Source organism: Dipodomys merriami, unplaced genomic scaffold, assembly GCF_024711535.1.
Source record: "Dipodomys merriami isolate MVZ:Mamm:240054 unplaced genomic scaffold, mDipMer1.0.p SCAF_114, whole genome shotgun sequence".
In the NCBI taxonomy this organism is placed as follows: domain Eukaryota; kingdom Metazoa; phylum Chordata; class Mammalia; order Rodentia; family Heteromyidae; genus Dipodomys; species Dipodomys merriami.
In genome coordinates, this window is record NW_027202427.1 from 2,155,770 (window position 1) to 2,177,342 (window position 21,573).

Consider the following 21,573-nt stretch of genomic DNA (forward strand, 5'->3'; position numbering starts at 1 on the left):
TCAACATCATGTTCCTAAGGTGTTTATTTCTCTTTTAGGTCATGTTTATATTTTAAGCATAAAGACAGGTGTCAGAGGTGCACGCCTGTCATCCTACCTACTCAGGAGGCTGAGATCTGAGGATCACAGTTCAAGGCCAGCCTGGTCAGGAAAGTCCATGATACTCTTATCTCCAATTAAACACCAAAAAAGCTCTAGAGCCATGACTCAAGTGATGGAGTGCTAGCCTTGAACAAAAATGCCTCAGGGACAGTGCCCAGGCCCTGAGTTCAAGGCGCAGGACTGGAGGTGTGTGAGAATACACACACACACACACACACACACACACACACACACACACACACACACACACACATACAGAACACCCATGAGCTCCTTGTTATTCAGACATTTGCCTCAAATCCCTTCTTAGCCATTGTGGTGTTCTGTAGTCCTGGTAGGTCACTATTGTAAGTCAGCTGAGTGAGGGTCCTGGAAACGCCCACTGGAATCCTAAAGAACTAAGTCAACTTTACAGCCAGGACATGCAGGTTTAAGCAAAGGAGACTTACCTTATTAAAGTTGCACAAAGATGCTTTTTTTTTTTCCTGTTCTTTTTTTGTGGTGCTGTAGATCGCACTCAGGGCCTCACACAAGCTAGGCAAGCTCCCTACCGACATACACCTTCCACCTCAGAAAACAAACAGCAGAAATAGCATGTTTAAGAATCAGATGCAGCCATGTCCAAAAACTGTCTTTTCCATTTACCACTGAGGCGACTGGTCCACAGGACAAGATGCAAACAACCAATTCCAAGTTTTGTTCTGCAACACACAAACAGTTCCAACATGCAAATGAGCGGTTGTAAGAATTAGAAGTGGAGTGGGTGGTCCTGTGCGCGGCACGGAATGGGGATTCAATAAATAGTGGCTCTTGGTTCCCTTTACTGTGGACCTAATGTGTGCTGTGCACTGTTCTAATGCTGAGAACACTATGCTGAGGGATTTCAGGTGAAAATCTGCTCCTCTCATCTTGTGGGTCCATTTCTACGGTTTGGTTCTCTATGGCTGGGATGTTGACTCTGATTTCTTTGGTTCCTTGGGCCAGGGCTGGCCAGGGAAAACCCAAATCCTGGCAACTGGGCCTTTTCTGGGTGAGAATAGGGGACAGGATTCATTCTGAATTCAGTGGAGAGTGACAGGTGGCTGTCTTCAGGAATTCTCAGCCTATTAATGGTATTAATAATCACGATCATCCTGTAGCACTTACTCTTGCATGTTAGAGCATTTTATTTAATCCTCATAACTTTATCTGTGAGGTACTGCTTACTATCATTCACGCTTATTGTGCCCGTCTGTCTGTATTTATAGTCCTAGGATTTGAATTCAGGGCTTTATCCTTGCTCAGCCGGTGTTCTACTTGAACTCCGCCTCCAGCCCTGCGTATTTCTGAGATAGGGTCTCACTCCCCACCCCCAAGCTAACCTGAACTATGATCCCCTATTTACACTTACCTGGATGACAGATGTGAACTTTTCTGCCCAGGCTGGCCTGCAGCCAAGATCCTTCCAATCTCAGCCTCCCACATAAGTGGAGAGACAAAATGCAGAATCACTGTGTCCTATGGGTTGAGGTGTTTGCGTGGTGGAGGGCCAGGGGTGTGGGTCTCACGAACTTTTTTCTCAGGCTAGCTGGGATTACAGGTGTCAATTACCATACCTGGTTTTAGTGTACCTCTTAGTAGTCTTTATCACAAATGAACTGGCTTCTTACAAAGAAGACAAAGGTCTCTTGAACAACTTAACCATTTAGAAACCTGAAAAACATGCTGTGAAGTGTTCTTACTCAAAGATTTAAGAATTCTAATGCCAAAGGGAAAATAGGGACCTGCGTCCCTCGGGGTGGGGCTGCTCTCCTTTTTTCCTTTTCACTAAATATGACAGCTTTATTGAGGGATGTGTAAGTTTTAAAGCAAATTGTGTCTTTGCGATTTTAGTAAAAATATTCATCATCAGTGCATGCATGCATGCCTATAATACCAACTGTGCAGGAGGTGGAGGTAGGAGAATCACAGTCCAGGGCTGGCTGGGTCAAAAGCCTAAGACTGAAAAAAGAACTAAAGCAAAAAGAGCTGGAAGCATGGCCCAAGTGGCGATGTGCTTTCCAAGCAAGTGTGAGCTCCTGGTTGTCTCCAGTCACACACATACACATACACACTTTATTTGCTCTTAACAGATTAGTATTTTACAGGAGACAAGCATGAGAGTCCCTCACCACTCTTCCCTTACCTCTCCCTAAAGTAATGGCTGGAGGAATGGTGTGAAGTCTTTACATGTCTATCTTTACATGAAAAAAAAAAAAAAAACAAACCTCAACATAAATGGGAGAAGATAAATAGTCTCTAATTGGTGATTTTTCATTTCGTACAGGTTACATAGAAGCCAAACATTTTCTGGAATGTTTATTAGACATTGGTTTTTCTGTGAGCTATTTGTTCAGAATTTTTATTTTGTACTGTTTTCTTGGCTTTTTTTTTTTTTTTTTTTTTTTTTTGTTGGTTGTGGGGCTTGAACTCTGGGCCTGGGCACTGTCCCTCAGCTCTTCAGCTCAAGGCTAGCACTCTACTACTTGAGCCACAGCACCATTTCGTTTTCTGATGGTTAATTGGAGATGAGTCTCACAGACTTTCCTGTCCAGGCTGGCTTTTAACTGTGATCCTCAGATCTCAGCCTCCTGAATAGTGAGGAATGCAAGCATTATCCTGGGCTGGGAAGAACTGAGTCACAAGAGTCTGTTTGATACTATCACAGGCAACCTCAGCCCTTCGAGATTCCAGAGGTCCCCCAGAACTTGTCAGGTAATAGATGTAATAGAAAACTGTTTCTGGGGTTGTGGCTCTGTGGTACAGAGGATGTCCAGGTCCCTGGGTTCCATCCCCCAGGCTGCACAAAGGAAAGACATGACTACTTCTTTAACAAAATCATAGATAGGTAATAACTCTTCACATGTGAACGGGACTTTAAATGCTTCACATATTTCTATGCATCATAACAATTTCAGCAAAGTCTTAGAAGGATGAACAGGTGTGATTATGCCCATTTTCAGGGACCTTCCAGTCAGAAGGCTCTGCTGAGTGCCCCTTTACTAAGGGAAAGGCATTACCTGCCATTCTGCAGGAATTATAGAAGTACGGGTCTGAAATGGTCCAAGGACATCATTGTCAAGGCTGTGGCAAGGGCTTAGTTGTCAGTTACAGTTTTACCAGAGTAGTGAAATGGACACACAGACACACCCACTTTTCAAATGCACAAACCAATGGGAAGTCTTGGTTACCCTGGCCACGGAGAATGGATCTGCAAAAACCAAGAGCAAAATAAACTGGAGTCCAGCCACCAGGTTAATAGCTGAGGTCTTTATTTCAATTTGTATGTACAGTAAAAGTGCTGCTGAGAGTCAGCAGCAACCAGACAGAACATAAATTTAATTCTCTCTCAACAATTAGCAGCTTAAGATCTATCAACTACAGTGTTAACGTTCACGCGTTCACAAGTGTCATTTCTTTACTTTTCAATTCGTGCATGTGAGTTTTTACTCTTACACACTTCGATAAAGCACACGTACAGTCTAGTAGTCAGTCACTACTGAGGGTGTCACCTAGCATACACAACACACAGACAGCAATGTTAATGCTGGAGAGCCACATTCAAAATCGCAGGTTTCATGGAGGGTGATGGTATGGGAACCTGTGATTTTGCCTGTGCAAAATTTGAGTTTGTTGTTGCATCATTTGGTTTTGTTTTGGATGCTTTCCAAAGCTGCAAGGCAAGCTCCTTACTGGTACTTGTTTGGAATCCAGCATTTCCTCCGACTGTCCCTCAAGTCAGAAACAAAACCAAATGCAGTGAAGACCACAAGAAAATATTCTCATTGGGATACAGCTAGCAAGGAAGGCTTGATCCCAGGGTTCCTCTTGGCATCAGGTTCTGATCCTAACTGTGACGGGGAGGAGGACCCCAGCAGGTGACATATAAAACTGAATACACTTTTGCATATATTTAAGGAGCCAGTGGGGTGGAAAGCCTTCCTTGCCAGGACACATTGAGAACACCAAGGAATTGAAATTGGAGCAGGCAGCCCTTCGAATACCAAGAACAATGTAAAACAAAGCCACTCTACGACCTGAACAGAGTCACCCAGGCCCACAGAGCCAGCCTCACTCATCCAGGCTAGGACCAGCATGAACAAGTAATAAAGGAATGCTTCACTTGAAAGGGAATGTACATAATCTTTTTTTTTTTCTTCAAAGAGAATTAAATTGAGGGCAAGTTTCTTTCCGAACAATTGTTAAACCACAAGAGCAAGGTTATAGAAGGGTTTGGAACAGACAGAATTCAAAGCAGCTCAAAGGCAGCAGGAAACTGGAGCATGTTATGATGAGCACTAGATGAAGGAAAGTGCTGGGCCTGGTGAGTGACAAGGACAAGAGAACAAGAAAGCCATGCAGGGCCTGGCCGAGGCTGCAGGCCCTTCTCCAGACAGTTCCAGAGAGAAAGGTGGGACGTTAGTGTGGGTCTGTTTGGCTGGAGCTCCAGGGGCTTTCCAGAGATGAAAACCTTTCTTGGATAGAACTGTCTCAAGGCAAAGGGGAGTCACGTCAGCTGATCTATCACAGTGATAGCCAGTGGCTACAAAACTTAGTCACCTCTGTGCAGCAGGAGACTCTTTCCTTCTTAGCAACACCAGTGGCCCACACTACAGCACCTTCCCAACGGCCCCATGAGGCTCTCTCTGTACTGAAGGACTGACCAAAAGCAGCAACTGCCTGTCTGACAAGGTCGTGTGTCCTTTGGCACTCCTGCTTAAAGTCACTGCAATATTTTTAGGCAAAGTTAACGTTTTAAGTATATAGGCTTGGGGACAATTTGTTTTGGCATGAACATGAACTGGTTCTAATGTTATTTTTTCTTAAAGAAAAATCACCCCTTATGGTCCCTGATCTGGATGATAACTGTGAGGTGGAGGGCAACGATTTGGGGATGGGGTGGAGACTGGGGTACCTGAGTTAAAATATCCAAGTGGTTATGGAGACAGCATGCGGACCCGGAGAAGGCCTGGCCGCCAAAGCCAGTGGAGGCTAGCGCTGTCAAGTCAGCCACCCTTTCCAACTGACAGGGCAATGCCAGGCTAGTTCCTACAGAAGGCCCTGGTGTGGGGGACCAGGGCACTGCTCCTGACCCCTAAGCCCCACCTGGCTGCACAGAACAAGGCCACCAGGGAACTGCACTTGTGACCCAATACAATAAGTCATACGAAAGCATCAACCAAGCTCTCGAGGGAAGTTCTAAAAAAGTTCCACCAGGACGGTGCGATGGGCTGGGGGAGCTAGTTCATCTCTCTACACTCTCTACACAAAGTCCACCAGGCAGTTAGGTAAGTCCTTCCAGATTGACAGGAAGCTACTGACACTCTGTACCCAACACAGGTCGGGTCCTTCCAACCTGACGTTTCCTGTTCTGCTAGTTAGGAGAATCAGAGCGGTGGATTCTCTTAGGCAGCAGATAAAGCTTTGAAATTAAGGGTGTTGGGGCCAAATGCAGACTGAAGATTCCACATCACTTTGGTTTCAGTAATTAGGGAATGCTAAACAATAAATTAAAGAAACACAAGAACTTATTTATGACTCTGATAGTCTCAATGTTTCCTAAAGACAAACCCAGTCCAATGTCACTGGGTGGACATTTTTCTTGGGGCAAAAATACCAGTCCTGCCGTGCTGTACGTGGAGACACTGTCCCTTCTTCCCTGCAAACCCCTTGGCTCTCCAACCAAGCCAAGCCCATGAAGGGGTGGTAGAGGGGTGGCGGACACAGAAAGCAGCAGCAGCCAGGGCAGGGAATTTAAGCTGCATCTCAAAACAAAGGCAGCAGACGGCAGCGTTTCCAGTATCTCACTCAAAGGGTCCAGGAGGGAGCAGCAGGTTTAAATATCCACACATCCTCATTTAAAAACATCACTTCTTTATTTCAAAGGAAAAATAAAAGATCCTCCCAACCCTTTCCAAAAAAAAACCCAATAATAATAACAACAATAATAAAAAATCCTATTAGAAACCATAAGGAAGCACTGAGAGTTTGAGTATTACATTCTTCAAGTATGCTGTTCGGATTTTTTATTTTTAAGTTGGTAACTATACACACATACAAAATAAAAAACACCAAAAAACCAAAACCTTAAAAGTGCGGCCGAGGGGATTTGCTCAAAATTCAGGATGTAGAGGGCTACTTCACATACTGCCGTGGACTGCGCAGAGAACCTTCTATGTCCTGGCAGAGCTGAGGAGCCAGGCTCAGACGGTCACATTCCAGCCATAGCATGAACGGCCATGTTGGGTGAGAAAGCCGCGAAACCCACGTGTTGGAATGTGGCGGGACTTCACAGTAGAGTTAATCTGGGGCCAGGAGAGGTGGAGAGCCCAGACAGGGCTGCTCAGGTGTCAAGGGAGTGCCCTGGTCAGGTCTTTCACCCTCTGAGTGGGTTTGAGTGCAGTCCTTCAAGCCCCAGGGAAGAATGCCCTTCAGTGTGCTCCAGATTATTGGGTCATGTTAAAGGACTGTTTAAGATTTGCATCCCAAGGAAAATCATGCTACATAAAAATGACCCAAGATTTTCGCCCAAAAAACTTCTTGGATAAAATCTAAAAAATACTATTGCAATTGCGTCTCTTGAAGAAAAAAAAACATTATTCTAAATGTAAACAGATTCACTCAACTCTCTTGTTGTTGTGGAAAGCGTCAGAGTGGGTGTGCTGTCTAACTTACTGCACACACTGCCAGAGGTGGGAGCTGCTTTCTGCACCATCATCTGGGGGGCGAGAAGAACCTGTCCACATAGCTGAAGAGCGCGTCCCAGTGCTTCCAGAGAAAGGCAACGAAAACCACAAGGAATAAAGTGCTGAACGTCCTGTTGCGAGTCTTCATGAGGGGAACCACGCAGTTGGCTACTGTTGACACAAAGACCAGAAGGACGGCCATGACAGCCAGGAGGATGTTGATGAGTTTGCCCAGAAGGTTCCGGGCAGTGGCATTCTCCAGCCCTTCCAGCTGCACCACCTGCTGCTGCTGCTGCTGCAGCTCCATCTTGGAGATGCGAGTCTGGCAGGCCTCCAGGGCCTCCTGCGGGCCAAATGGGGGATGATGGTTAGGCTTCTGCTCTGAGTACCCCAAGGTGCCTCTTGAGCCATGTCAAGGATCTGAACTAGGCAGAGCCTTGAGCATGAAAGGTCGGATGCACAGATCACTACTCAAGTGACTTACTCCCCTCTGCACTCCGTGGTTGGCTCATGGGAACCACTGGCCACACTGATATATTTGGCCTAGAAATCATGTATCAAATATGTGATTTTTTTTCTTTCATAAACTTTCAATCCAACTTGCACAAGTTATTTACATTATTAATCTAAGGTGTAAATACATATATACATCTTTAGAGACATATATCTTTAAAGACAAATTTTAATTTGAGAACACGTTTTTCAACTAGGATAGTCTCCCTTGATGCTTTCCTCAACACTGTCTAACTGCTAGACAGCATTTGATAGGATGGGCATGTCACACACTGTTCAGTCGGCTCCTGCTTGGGGGTTTCTGGATTGTCTTCTACTTTTCCATTCTGACAGTGATGCAGTGAGCACTCTGTGCACCTGCTACCTGGTGTTTCCTAAGTTGAGCCAGGCCCTGATCAGCTTTAACAAGGCTAAACTCCCTCTGTAGGCTGATCTCTGTAAAGAGGATACTGTGCTCACACTCTATACCCAACATTAAAAGTGGCTTCTCTGCTCAAGGCCAAGACTTTTACCATGGGTTGACAAGAATTCCACTGCATCATTAATAGAACCTATTTCCCTAGCCAGGCCCAGACATCTTCCAAGGTCTGGCACTCATGCTGTTTTACTGGCTTTGGTTTCAATGGATACTGTCTCCTGGGATGTGAGGTAAGACCAGGCAGTGTTAAGACTGAAGATGGCTACTGGGTGGATCATGGGTGCTTGCACAGCCTATAATCTTGGTGAGAAAAAACAAAACAAAACTAGAACACAAACATAGTTTCAGGGCCCAGAGAAGATGACAGCAGGGCAAGTCATCAAGACTACATTCCTTTAGGTGGCTGTCATCCAAGTTTCCTGGGCCCCTTCCCTTCTCTGAGTCCAAGGCCTGTTCCCTTAGAAATGGTTCACCACAGAAATAAGAAACTGCTGTTCTACTGCTCTGTGGAACAGGATTCACAGGCTATTCACCTTACACATCACTGCATCAGCGTCACTACTAAGTGACTTGGATCTGGGAACTGGGACCAAAGTCCTCCTTTGCCATAGATGCAGGAGGCAGGCAAGCCTGCCTCAGGACTGGCCAGAGCAACTTCTGGAGCAGGAAGCAACAGACGGACCACCCCAAAAACGGCACAGAATTTTGAGAACATACCTCCATGGCTTGAAGAACAAGTGCACTAGAGTGGTATAAGCTTTTCTTTCTTCTTTTCTTTCTGTGCCAATCCTGGGGCTTGAACTCAAGGCCTGGGCGCTGTCCCTGCGCTTTTGTGCTTAAGGCTAGTGCTCCACCACTTGAGCCACAAAGTTCCACTTTGGACGTTTTGCTGGTTAATTAGCAGTAAGTCTTACAGACTTTGCTGCCTGAGATGGGTTCAAACCTCAACCCTCAGATTTCAGCCTCCTGAGTAGCTAGGATTATAGGCGGGGCCACTGGTTCCCAACATACTAACTTTTCTTGATATTCTAACCTCCCATTTCTCCCCACTCCCATCCTCTTTTCCTTTTCCCTTTTTTTTTTTTTCCTTCTAGCCCTTTTACCTTCTTACCCTGTAGTATTTTGTTTTTACAACTTAGCCTTCCTGCTAACCTGGATGTCCCGGGCCCGTTCATAGGACTGATATGCAATTTTCTCTTCCATGCTGGCCAATTCCTGCTTTAAATTCAAGATTTCATTCTGGTGGAGTTCTGTAAGGTCATTTAGTTGTTCTTCTAATCGTTCACATCTAAGAAAGAGAGAAAGAGTTTTATGCATTCTGTATCTTTCTTGGTGCAACATACACCAATCCCCCCAAATCCATTCTGCAAAGAAGAAAATACAAGCATAAAGAATTGAGTAGCTTGGGTAATTGGGTAATAAGCCATGCTAGTGGGTACTGCTCTTAAGTCTCTGGAAAGGGCAGCTTGTTATAGGCCAAATCAGCAACATAGCTTTTCTATAATCTTCTCAATACACAGCATCTGCAGCAGTTTCAGCAGCTTTGGTTAGTTTCAAGTATATCATTATGATAGTGAGGCAAGTTCTTATTCTGATCTGAGCAATATATGGGAGAAGTAAAAACTAGAATACAGGAAGGGGTTACATTGTCCTAAAAAATGCACTCATCACCTGACTTATGAAACACCTGACTTATGGTAACACCTCTGTACAATACCTTAATACTAACAATAAAATTATATTTAAAAACACTAGCATACAATTAAGCAAACCTCATCGGAAGACAAACAGCATATAGCTGAAAATTGACTACTAGAGTAGTCCCTGGTAGCCTAATCCAGTATTGGACAGCTTCTGTCTGCGTGTTTGCAAGTCAGAGCCCTAGAATACCAGAGCTAGCAGTGCCGTACGACATTCGTCAATGAGTATTTCCTAAGAGCTAGCTGTGCACAGAGCATGTTCAACGTGGTGAGATACCGCTGTCAGTGAGACAGAGCACCCACCCTCAGGAATCACATTCAATGGGGGAGATATGAGGCAAAAAAACAGAAAGAAGTAAAACAAAATCAGTGGGGCTATATGAAAGGGTGGCTAGAGGCTGGGAGCTAGAATGGCTGGGAAAGGCTTCTTTCCTGTCCAACTCTGTTTAGCAATGAAAGCTGAAAGCTGAAAGCCAAACGACATAAACAGAAGCCTGGAAGATGAAGGAGACCGAAGTGTTGTAGAAGGAAAAGTAAGTACAAAGTTCAAGAGGGGAACTAACTCAGCCTGTCTGTGTGGCAGAAGTAGGCCAGAGTGGATGCAACGCAGCAAAGAACACAAAGACAAGGCTGATTGGGAGATAACTTAGTCCACTTGTACTTCCAACACTTAGGACCAAAGGTTTACTTGTCAGAAAGATGAAACTTAGGATGAGATTGGGAGGAAAAAAGGACATGGGAAAAAGGCTGGAGTTACCCCCAGGCGTTACAGAATAATTAGAATAGTTTCAGTGTGTAGGAGTCACATGAGTCACATGACAAATACCCTGTTTTAGGAAAAGGAATGTCTGGTAGTGACAAAGAGGGCAGTTGAAGCAGGCTGCTTTTGTAGTTCTTGAAACCAACTGAAGAAATGAGGCAGGAAAAAGGTTGAAGACTATACGTTAAACCTGTCAGAAGTGAGGAAGAAGGAAAAGAAGTAGCAATGTATCTCCATCTTCTGGTGACTTGAACGTAATTGTCCCTGTCAGTCAGAGGACAACCACGAGGAGGGCACACATGAGCTTCACGTGAGCCTCGGGAGATTTCTTATTAAGAATACAACAGTAAAGCCAGGAGCAGGGTGTGGTGACACATACTTGCTTTCCTACCACTCAGGAAGAGTAGGAGGTCCTGGGTTACACCCAGTTACAAAACAAAGCTGGGTGCTGATGGCTAGGATCTCGTCTGTAGTCCTAGCTACTCAAGAGGCTGAGAATTGGAGGATCTCGGTTCAAAGTAACATTCCATTTCCAAAATACCAGTAAAAGCCAACCTGGAAGGAAAGCAAAGCCAGCAGTGGGGAAGCTACCTCTGCCCTCACTCCCTCCCACCCCTCTCTGCTGACATCATGCTCCATCATGTTCCCGCTTTGGTTTGCTTTGGGCAACATGGCTGGAATGTATCTGCCCCAGAACTATGATATACCAAACCTGGCTAAGATTAAAAAGGACTTAGAAACCAAGAAGAAACCTCCTAGTTCCTGAGACCTTCCCCAGCACTGAGTTCTGGATACAGCAATTCACCCAGTTGCTGTGGAAGGCTCTTGACCTCCTGACCCAGAGCTACTGTGCCTGTTTGGCCTCAGTCATTACTTCTTTGCTAGATGCTAGGTGTTGCCTCAGAGCAGAAACAGGTCCACAAGTTCAGATCTCTCTTCTGCTTTCAACAGCCTTGCTTTACCCCATCTTCCTTCATCTACTTGGGGAGTTTTAAGATGGGAATTACTGGTGCTAGCTTAGCAAATAAGAACTTTAATTCATAGTTTCTCTCATTCTTAGGAACTTCTACTGTTACTTGTCAAAAGAAAAACTGATGAGTTTTGTATAGTTGATCATATATAAGTAATGCTGATTTCAAAGTTTAGCAATCATAATGCTTGTTAAACATTTGTTACTAAATTTTGTTGTTTCAAAGTAATTAAAATTAATATGTAGAAATCAGTTTCTGGTGAATTATCCACTTATTTTATACTGTTGTCAGTATAATTTTTTTTTTTTTGGTTGGTCGTGGGGCTTTTGAACTCTGGGCCTGGGCGCTGTCCCTCAGCTCTTGGCAAGAGCTATACCAACTGAGCCAGAGTGTTACTTCCGATTTTCTGGTCGTTTATTGGAGAGAAGAATCTCATAGCCTTTCCTGCCTGAGCTGGCTTTGAACCACAATTGTCAGATCTCAGCCTCCTGAGTAGCTAGGATTACAGGTGTGAGCCACCAGCACCCGGCTTCAGTATAATTATATATATTACATTTATAACTTATTTATACTGTTGTCAGTATAATCAGTGTTATTCACCTAAGCCAACCTGGAGTTGTGGCTCAAGTGCTAGAGTGCCAAGTGTGAACAGGAAAACTAAGCAAGCACAAGGCCTATAGTTCAACCCCCTCCCACCAGCAAAACAAACAAACGGCTGAATACTTCAGTTTTTAATGTGTGAAGCTCTGGGTCTGATCTCCAACATCACTTACTCACACATACACACCAAAGGAAAGCATAATGAGGCATACTTACAGGGGGAGGGAGGGAAGTGGGAGGACAAGAAGGAAGAAGGGAGGGAGGGAGGGAGGACAAGAAGGAAGAAGGGAGGAGGAAGGAGGGAAGAAGGAAGGAGGAAGGAGGGAAGAAGGAAGGGAGAAGGAAGGGAGGAAGGGAGGAAGGGAGGGAGGGAGGAAGGAAGGGAGGGAGGGAGGAAGGAGGGAGGGAGGAAGGAAGGAAGGAAAGAAGGAAGGAAGGAAGGGAGGAAGGGAGGGAGGGAAGGGAGAGAAAAGAGGGAAGGGAGGGAAGGGAGAGAAGGGAGGGAGGAAGGGAAGGGAGGGAAAGGAAGAGAATGGGGGCCAGGACAAACTCAAACATTTAAAACTAGCCCCTTTTCTTTCCTCATGTTTATGTGCTTTTTTTGCTTTGTTTATGGTGCTGGGGACTGAACCCAGTGCCTTAAACATGTTAGGCAAATGCTCTACTTCTGAGTTACATCCACAATTGTCTTCCTGTTTTGTTTTTCAAACCATATCTGCAGTATACAAATTTAAAATTTATTTCCCTCCTTTTTGGTGGGCTGGTAGCTCATGCCTATAATCCTAGTTACTCAGGAGCTGAGATCTGAGAAAACTGGTTTGGAGTCAGACAAATCTGAGAGATCCTTATCTCCAAATAACCAGCAAAAAGCTGGAAGGAGAGGTATAGCTCAAGTGAACAAAAAAGCCAAGCACAGGTCTCTGAGTTCAAGCCCCAACTGTCAGCAAAAAGCTGGAAGGAGAGGTATGGCTAAAGTGAACAAAAAAGCCAAGCACAGGACTCTGAGTTCAAGCCCCAACTATCAGCAAAAACAAACAAACCATTTTTTGACCAGTTCTCATTACTAGTAGCCTAGGCTGGCCCTGGCCTCTCAATCTGCTCCCTCAGTCTCCTGAGGACTGGGACTGCAGTTATACGCTACCATGCCTGGCTGACAAGACAGACATTTTAGGGACACCAGCAGAATATGCAAACACTTAAGAAATACAAAAATTTCTCTGTTGAGGGTAATTTTTATGCTGTAGCATCAACTTTCTCCTTTTAATTGAATAATAATCAGCAGTTATAACCTACATTCCATTCTTCTCTACAAAACAACAATTTACAAACATAAAAGTCATAGTTGACTCCTTCATACCATGCTGCTAAATCTTACTCGGTTCTCCTTTACCCGTGACTTTCTCTGACTCTCCGTCCTGCTTCCCGCTGCTGGACTGTCAATTATTATCAAGGCAACAGTACAGCAACATTGATATTGCCTTTGATTAGGAACCAGGCTAATATTCTTGGACCAGGGAATATGCTCAGAAACAGATGCCATTTTTGGAATACATTTCTACCCAATTTTAAGTTTGCCAAATGTCCTCTAAGATTATGTTAATATACCAGGCCCTGTGTATGGTGGTGAAGATGGAACCCAACCCAGGGCCTCACATATAGTAGTCAGGTGCTTACCCTTGAGCCCCCTGAGCTGCCTATACTTAGCCATATGTCTTGTAGTGTTATGAGTTGAGGCCTTTCTGGGGTCTAGCTCAGTGGTAGAGACTGTGCTCAGTGTGGTCCTGGGTTCCGTCCCCAGTGCCAAAAACAAAACCATTAAGAGAATGAAGTGTGGGTCCCTTGTAAACTAAGAGAAAGGTTGTCTGGGAACAAATGCTCCTAAGCAAAGGGAGGGCATCTGCCAGAATAAACACCTCTGGCATTGTGTTCTACAGGTGACCACCCCATCCTTTGGGACCACATGTCAAAGATCTAATTTGATATAAAATGTGGCTCACATATATTACTAGAACAAATTTTTCAAAGATTAAAAAAAGTAAAACTTAGTTTCAAAGGTACTTCCCAAAGGCACACAGCAGGGGAACAAGGATTTGAACCCAGGTTTGACTTTAAAAATTGAAATTCTTAAACTTTGCACTGTGATGCCATCTTGAAACTAGTCAAGAACCCCAGAGCAACTAACTCTCTTTAAAACCGAGGAATCTGAGTCAGTTTAACAGTGGTCTATGTCACACAACCACTAACAGGGATGGGAACACTCCACTAGCACGATGGTTAGAGCTAGAGGAAGAGAAGGGCACAATGAAAAGATTGGGGATCTGTGCTGAGAGATAATACCAAGTGTCAGCAAAGATGAGGACATGGTTGGATCTTTCCTTACGTTCTGCTGGTGAGAAATGAAATGGTAAGACTGCTGGGGAAAATGGTTTGGTAGTTCCTCACAAAGTTATGCATTGTTACCTGATAGCCTCCCAATTCCACTCCAGGTGCATGCACACTGAAGAGAAACAGAAACTCATTTCCACATGAAGACTACTATAGAATGTTCCTAGCAACATTATTCACATTGGCCAAAAATTGAATGAACTGAAATGTGTGTGAGTTCACTGTACTACAAATCATCTTGGCCATTCACAAGTAAAGTTTCTACCACACTTTGTATCCTAAATTTATATCACTCACTACTTGGGACAAGTTTCTATTTACTTTATTTGTTTCCCCTTCAGCTGATGGATATTTAGGGAATATTGGGGTAGGAAACACAAATGAAATGCAATTTTATTTTTCTACATGTATGAAACTCCAGAGCCTTTGGCAAACTACAAATAGGCTGCCTTAGGCATGGAGGCTCTTCGGACTCATTTTTTTCACCTGATATGAAAATGTATGTTGGTCCAGCAAGCATGGTTCCCAGGGCAGAAGCCTGGGGTATGCTCTGATAGCCGCCTGGGATCTCTGACTTAGCCCTGACATTCCCTGTCTCGTCCCTGTGTCCAAACCCAGGGTGGAAAAAAACAGTATGGAAGGCAGCATGTGGCAAGAAAGCTGAAGCCATGTCTGTAAGTGAACTCAAGATGGTCTTGACAGATGTCAATAAAGTCAAGACTTTATCAAGGATTAGATCTCTGGAGGCAATTAAGGAACTACTTTCCTGCTGTCCAATTCTGGTGTCAGAGGTCATGGAGATGAGCAAGTGTCTCCAAAGAATCAGGATACTTGCAAAACTCCTCAGCTCTTATTTCTAACACTCCTAAAGCCTATTTTAAGTCAGTGCTTATAATTATTCTTATTATTGCTGGTACCAGTGTTGAATTCAGTGGCTTGCAAATGCTTGTTCAACCGTCTGGTTCATAGCTGGTACCTCTACCACTTGAGCCATGCCTCCAGCCAGGCTTTTTGCTGGCTAATTGGAGAGGGAGTGCATGGACTTTTCTTTCCTGACTAGCTTTGACCTTGATCCTCCATCCCAGCCTCATGAGTTACTAGGATTACAGGTACAAGATACTGATACCCTGATGCCAATGTTCACTGAAAGAGTCAAAGACCATTTTCAGATTAGATTTGGTTCATCCTGGCCTAGGCGCTGTCACTGAGCTCTTCTGCTCAGGGCTAGCACACTACCACTTTGAGCCACAGCACCACTTCTGGTTTTCTGGTGGTTTATTGGAGATAAGAGTCTCATGGATTTTCCTGCCCAGGCTGGCTTTGAACTGTGATCCTCAGATCTCAGCCTCAGATCTCAGCTAGGATTATAGGTGTGAGCCATCAATGCTCTGCTAGGAATTTTTTTTTTTTTGGTCATGGGGCTTGAACTCTGGGCCTGGGCACTGTCCTCAGCTCTTCAGCTCAAGGCACTACCACTTGAGCCACAGCACCACTTCCACTGCTAGGAATTTTTGTCTTATGTAGTTTGTACCAGTAGATAAAGCTGCTCTGTCCAGGTTTTAGATTCAAATCCTAGCTCTGCAAACTCACTGGTGGTGTGGGTGACCTGCTGTTGGGGTCATTGTGAACATTAGATGAGACAAGACAGACACCAAATGCTTGGCCTTGAAGAGGAGCTCTATGAGAGCTATCGCAAGCATGCATTTGGTTTCCCTGCTCTCGTGTGGTCTTCCTAGTTCTCCCTGCAACGAGACCTACTGAAGTAGATCCAAGAGATTGCTTGTTGACTGTTAGGTGATTTCAAGGCTTTACTGTTCATGGTTCCCACTTTTGATTTTTTTCTCTATACTTTTACCTCTACATTTATCTCCATGTTCCAAATTTTACCTATTCTGAATATTCACTGTTTCTAGTTTATGTATGGCTTTTCTCCTGTGACATCACACTAATGAATGTACTGGACTCTCTCTCTCTCTCTCTCTCTCTCTCTCTCTCTCTCTCTTTCTCTCTCTCTCTGCCGTAGTCAAACCTAGGTGCTGCCAGTCTCTTTCCTCCTCATCATTCCAACCAGGATGGCCTGCATCCATTTTCTACCATTTCTCTAGCTCAAATCTGCCACATAATTCAGTGCCATTCACTGATCCATTCCTAGCTTACCTTTGTATCAATAAAACTACCTCACTGATGAGGAAGAAGGCATGTTTTGTGCATGTGTCTCAAGCCAATTTTATCTGATCTTTGAAATCCTCCAGAAACAGCAAATCCTCCCCATGCCTTTGTAGAAAATAAAAACTCCACCAGAGATGTTGACTAGTATACTTGGGATTACATGGGAGAACACAAAATCTCTTCAAGCTTGAGGGGTTCACTAAATGAGAGGATAGGACTAATCTTCCTAGAGACTCAGCACCTTATTAGCAAGTAGTTAAACACTGAAGTAGCATTTGGGTTAAGCAGAATGAGCTCCATTTCCCAGCAGATGAAAGAGACAAACGGAATAGGCAAAGCTGCACAACTCAAGGGTAAAGCAAGACCCAATAAAGTACAGCTGACACAGCCCTTTAACAACTATTAACTAACTAGCATTTGTTTCCCTCTTCAAATCATAAGAATTACCTGGAAAATGAGGACTTTCTGAAAGAACAGAAAAGTTACACTGTTACTGTGTAGCTAAAATTCTATGGAACTAATACAAACAATTGTGTGTGGGTTACATAGTCTGCACCTCTGATCTACAGGAAACACCAGGGAGGAAACAGAAAGCCATAACATTTGAGGCTTTGTGCAATCTTACACAAAGAGTTTTGGCAAAACGCCCTTCATGTCTTGGAATGCAGGTCTTCTGGGTTGGCCTCAGTACCTTCAAAGAATTTCACTAGCCTATCATTACAAAAACATTTTCCCTAATTTGTTCACGCAGACTCGAAGTCTTTTCACTACCACACTACCTATCACCTGGAACAACAAACCTGATCACACTTGGTACTAACATTTTCAGTGCTACCAGCCTCAGGGATGTGACTACATGTGACATTCTGTTCTGACATACAGTGCCCAGGAAAATGAGGTGGTGCTTTTTTGGAAGGAGTGAATGTGGGGGCAGAATTTAGGGTTCAATCTAATCACCATAAGCATCAAAACACTGACACCAGCTATAATAACAGTGATAGGCAGCCACCCTCTCCACCCTTTCATGTGTAGCGTCTGCCTCTGAGGAATGCAGATTTATGGAGATATAACCTACAAACACCCTCTCCTTCCTTCTCCTCAGGAGGCACATCAATTTCCTAAATAAGAAAGAGGAGGCCCAGAAATGCTACCATGTCTTCTTGCTTTTAGTTGTATTTTTTCGTCTGTACAATTAATCACATGAAAAATTTCAACAAAGGGAAGAAAACATAATGTTCTGGTTCCTACTGATATTTCATACTTTTACTACTACTACTGTGATCTTTTGCCTGCTTTACTTCCCGCCTCAATTCCAAAATGGAGTAATGAGGTACCCTAGGGAATTCAGAGACAGAACACTTCCATCTTCACATATGTAAGTTTTTAAAAATCAAGAACTCCCTTTTTCCCTATTCCAGGTTCTACATGAGGTTTTTATTTTGGCTCATTGGCTGCTACCTTTGCCTGTCACATATTCTCTTTTCTCTGCCTGGTCCTTTCTCATATTTTTTTTGGTTTTTTGTTTTTTAATGTGCGTGTGGTGGGGTTGGTGCTTGAACTCAGGGCCCAGATGCTATTGTCTCAGCTTTGAAAGCTCCAATGCCTGGGGTTCTACACCGTGGGCACCAGCAGCTGTCTTTTTAAACCCTGTGGAATGTTTGAGTCTTGGGTAGAGTACAAGGCATCTCAATCCTGCCACCACAGATCTAACGAGGCGGTCATGGGGCTTGAACTCTGGGCCTGGATGCTGTCTCTCGGCTCTTCAGGTCAAGGCTAGCACTCTACCACTTGAGCCACAGCACCATTTCTGGTTTTCTGGTGGTTTCTTGGAGATGAGTCTCATGGTCAGGCTGAAGGAAGGTGGTTCAGTGGTAGAGTGCTTGCCTTGCATGCAGGAGGCCCTGGGTTCGATTCCTCAGCACCACATAAGCAGAAAAAGTCAGAAGGGGTGTTGTGGCTCAAGTGGTAGAGCGCTAGCCTTGAGCTGAAGAGTTGAGGGACAGCGTCCAGGCCCAGAGTTCAGGCCTCCAACAAATTAAAAAAAAAAAAAAAAAAAAAAAAAAAAGAGTCTCATGGTCTTTCCTGTCTGGGTTGGCTTTGAACCACGATCCTCAGATCTCAGCCTCCTTAATAGCTAGGATTACAGGTGTGAGCCACCAGCATCTAGCTCCTTTAAGGGCTTTTAACTCCTTCACAGGACGCTAGCTAGTTTTCTAGATAGGCAGGAAGGGATACAATTATATAATTTTACTTTATAAAAGTACTTTATATAATTTTGGTGGACTCAAACTTTCATGCAACGCCATGAAATAACAAATACAAAGTTGTCATGAGGTAATAACCACCTTTTGAGAATTTTTACTCAAAGGTCTTCTTTCTTTATAACCCAAAGGGACACAAGGCATTTAAACATGGCTTGAGTTTAACTGTTAGCAGAGAGAGCGTTAACATTTTAAGCTTTTTCAAGACTTTTATTAGCATATGGTAATTGCACAAGGTGGGGTTCACTGTGATGTTTCCACACGTACAATATACCCCACATCAAACTCCTCCCTCCATCTTTCTCCCTCATCTTCCCTCCTTAAAGCAATTTAAGTTTCATCATTGTTTTCATACACATAAGCTAGTTCAACCATATTTACCCTCAGCCACCTTGTTACCTTTCTGTCTTGACTGTCTTTCATGGGGGAGGGCAGTACTGGAATTTGAACCCAGGGCCTTGTCATTATAGCAAGGCAGGTAATCTTCCACTTGAACCAAACCCCTAACTGTGGCTATTTCTTTAAGAAAGCAGGATATGTTATATTTTGATAGGTGAAGTTCATCTCTCACTGGAAATAAAACTTGATGTATCTAACAAAATATTAAACACATCCAGATGTTGTTGTAGGGGAACAATTAATAAATGACAATGATCTGTCACTGGATTGGTCAATATAATATTCATCTTCCTCTATCATCAAAGGTAAGCCACGGGTCCTTCTGGGTTAAATTCCTGACGGATGACAAACTGGGTGAGCACAGAGCTGAGAACTCTTCAGTCTAAAGCATCACTTTTTGGGTGTGACTCAAAAGTTGGAGTCATCTGAGAGAGCCTATGGTGCTTCCTTAATTAGGCAACAGGTCACTAGAGCAAGATGCCTGATGAAACCTGCAGGGCAGGTACTGAGCAAGACAGGAAGAACTAGGTCCCAAGACTGACATCAGTAGAAGCAAACACAATACTATTTCCCAAGTGCATACTGGAGACCTGAGGTAGTTTGCTAGTGTGTGACCAGAGTACAGACAAACAGCTGAGGTACAGGATAGGACATGGGGTGAGAGCATGAGATTTCTGGCTGCACTGGAGAAAGCAGATGTTTTTCTGTTTGCCTTCTGTTACCTCATTTTGTTGGGAGTCTTAAAAAGAGGCAACAAGCAACTTAGTTGAGAAGGGAAGCAGCACAGTATTAATCCCTTCAGAACTTTAAGGGTAGTGAGTATGGTAGTAAAGGCTTATAATTCCAGCTCTTGGCAGGCTGAGGCAGGAGGATCATGAGTTTGAAGCCAATATGGGCTACACAGCGAAACCCAGGGCAACTTGAGTTACTTAGCAAGACCCTGTCTCAAAAACCCGGAAAAGACAAAAACAAAAACAAAACGCCGGCCCTGGTGGCTCATGCCTAGAATTCTAGTTACTTAGGAAGCTGAGATCTGAGGATCATAGTTCAAAGCCAGCCTGGGCAGGAAAGTTCCATGAGACTCCAATAAACCACAAGAAAACCGGAAGTGGTGCTGTGGCTCAAGTGGTAGACTGCTAGCATTGAGCTGAAGAGCTGAGGGGCAGCGCCCAGGCCCAGAGTTCAAGCCCCACAACCAACCAATAAAATAAAATAACTATTTCTGAGTTTATCCCTGACTTATGTCCCATGACAGTAAAATTATGTTTTAAGCAACTATTTGCTTAGTTAGGACTCTAATACCCTGGTGCTTAACTGGGTCAGCTTAGTTACTAACTGTTCTGTGCATGTGATGACTGCTCATGGTGACTGCCTCCTTTATTTTTGTTCTTGTGACTCAGTGAGATTTAAAGTAACTCTGGACTTAATACAAACATTCTCTGAAATTGGTTTCTAAAGGACAACAATCCCCTTAAAATAGAAGCTTTCAAAATGGCCTTACTGCTCATGGACACCAAGAAGGTCTTGCCTGCACTACATACCATGGTTTTATTCAGCAGTAACCACAGAGTCTCTAAGGAAGAACCATAAAAGAAACCAGTAAAATTATTGATTTAAGGTTTTTCTCAGCTCCTATTCTCAATGCAATTGCCACAGCTGAACTTCTTTCAGCAGTGTATTAGGTATTATACTCACTTTGGGAATGGGACTTAGTCTTTGGCAACAAATTAAATATATGAGATATGAAATATATGAGATGGTTTTATTATGCAGCTTAGCAAAAGTCACCTTATATTTCTGGGGTTCAGTGTCCTGAACTTGAACTGAGTTTAGACTAGACATACAAGGGTCCTTCTACTTCTGCTGAACCCGGCTGCCATTTACAAACTGTAACATTTTAATGGGCAAGAATAATCTGACATCAGCAGATCCAATCATTAAAAAATTTCTAAACCTTGTTTCCTATCCTTCCAAATACATCATTTCACTCAGACCTAAGGGCCCATCACAAAGTTCAATGACTGATCACTTAGTTCCAAGCAAAAGGGTGAAGTGGAGCCTAGATCCATACTCTGCTCCAGAGCTTCCAGAGTATGTGGGAGCAGGTGCTGAAAGAATATTGACAGTCATAGCACAATTAAGTGGTAAAGCCAGAGACTAAGCCACAGGTGACAAGAGTGCTTCTGATCATTCTAGAGTGAAGCAGATGTCTTGGGCAATCATCTTGCCTAGTACTACTTACTAGGGTAGAGAGCAAAGGAAGCATATTAAGAAAGTGGTGTTGGGGGTGGGAAGGTGGCTCAGTGGTAGAGCGCTTGCCTGGCATGCATGAGGCCCCCTGGGTTCGATTCCTCAGCACCATATAAGCAGAAAAGAAAAAAAAAGCGGGAAGTGGCGCTGTGGCGCTGTGGCTCAAGTTGTAGAGCGCTAGCCTTTAGGTGAAGAGCTGAGGGACAGCGGCCAGGCCCAGAGTTCAGGCCCCACGACTGGATCCCCCCACAAAAAAAAAAAAAAAAAAAAAAAGAAGAAAGTGGTGTTATTGAGAAAGGACTTTGAAAGAGGAAATAATGATCGTGTGAAGGTTTAAGTGC

General features: G+C 43.9%; 1 protein-coding gene across 8 annotated transcripts in view; it reads right to left on the minus strand.

The window, feature by feature from the left end:
• Positions 1-3,375: 3,375 nt before the first annotated feature.
• The window catches only part of LOC138822723 (transmembrane and coiled-coil domains protein 1), a 139,557-nt gene continuing 121,359 nt past the window's right edge, over positions 3,376-21,573 (minus strand). For all 8 annotated transcript variants that reach the window (XM_070015619.1, XM_070015615.1, XM_070015616.1 and 5 more), the window contains 2 exons: positions 8,890-9,025; positions 3,376-7,149 (listed from right to left, as the gene is read on the minus strand). In XM_070015619.1, coding sequence (XP_069871720.1) covers positions 6,835-7,149; positions 8,890-9,025 — 451 coding nt within the window. In that variant the 3' untranslated portion in view covers positions 3,376-6,834. The remainder of the gene's footprint in view (positions 7,150-8,889; positions 9,026-21,573) is intronic.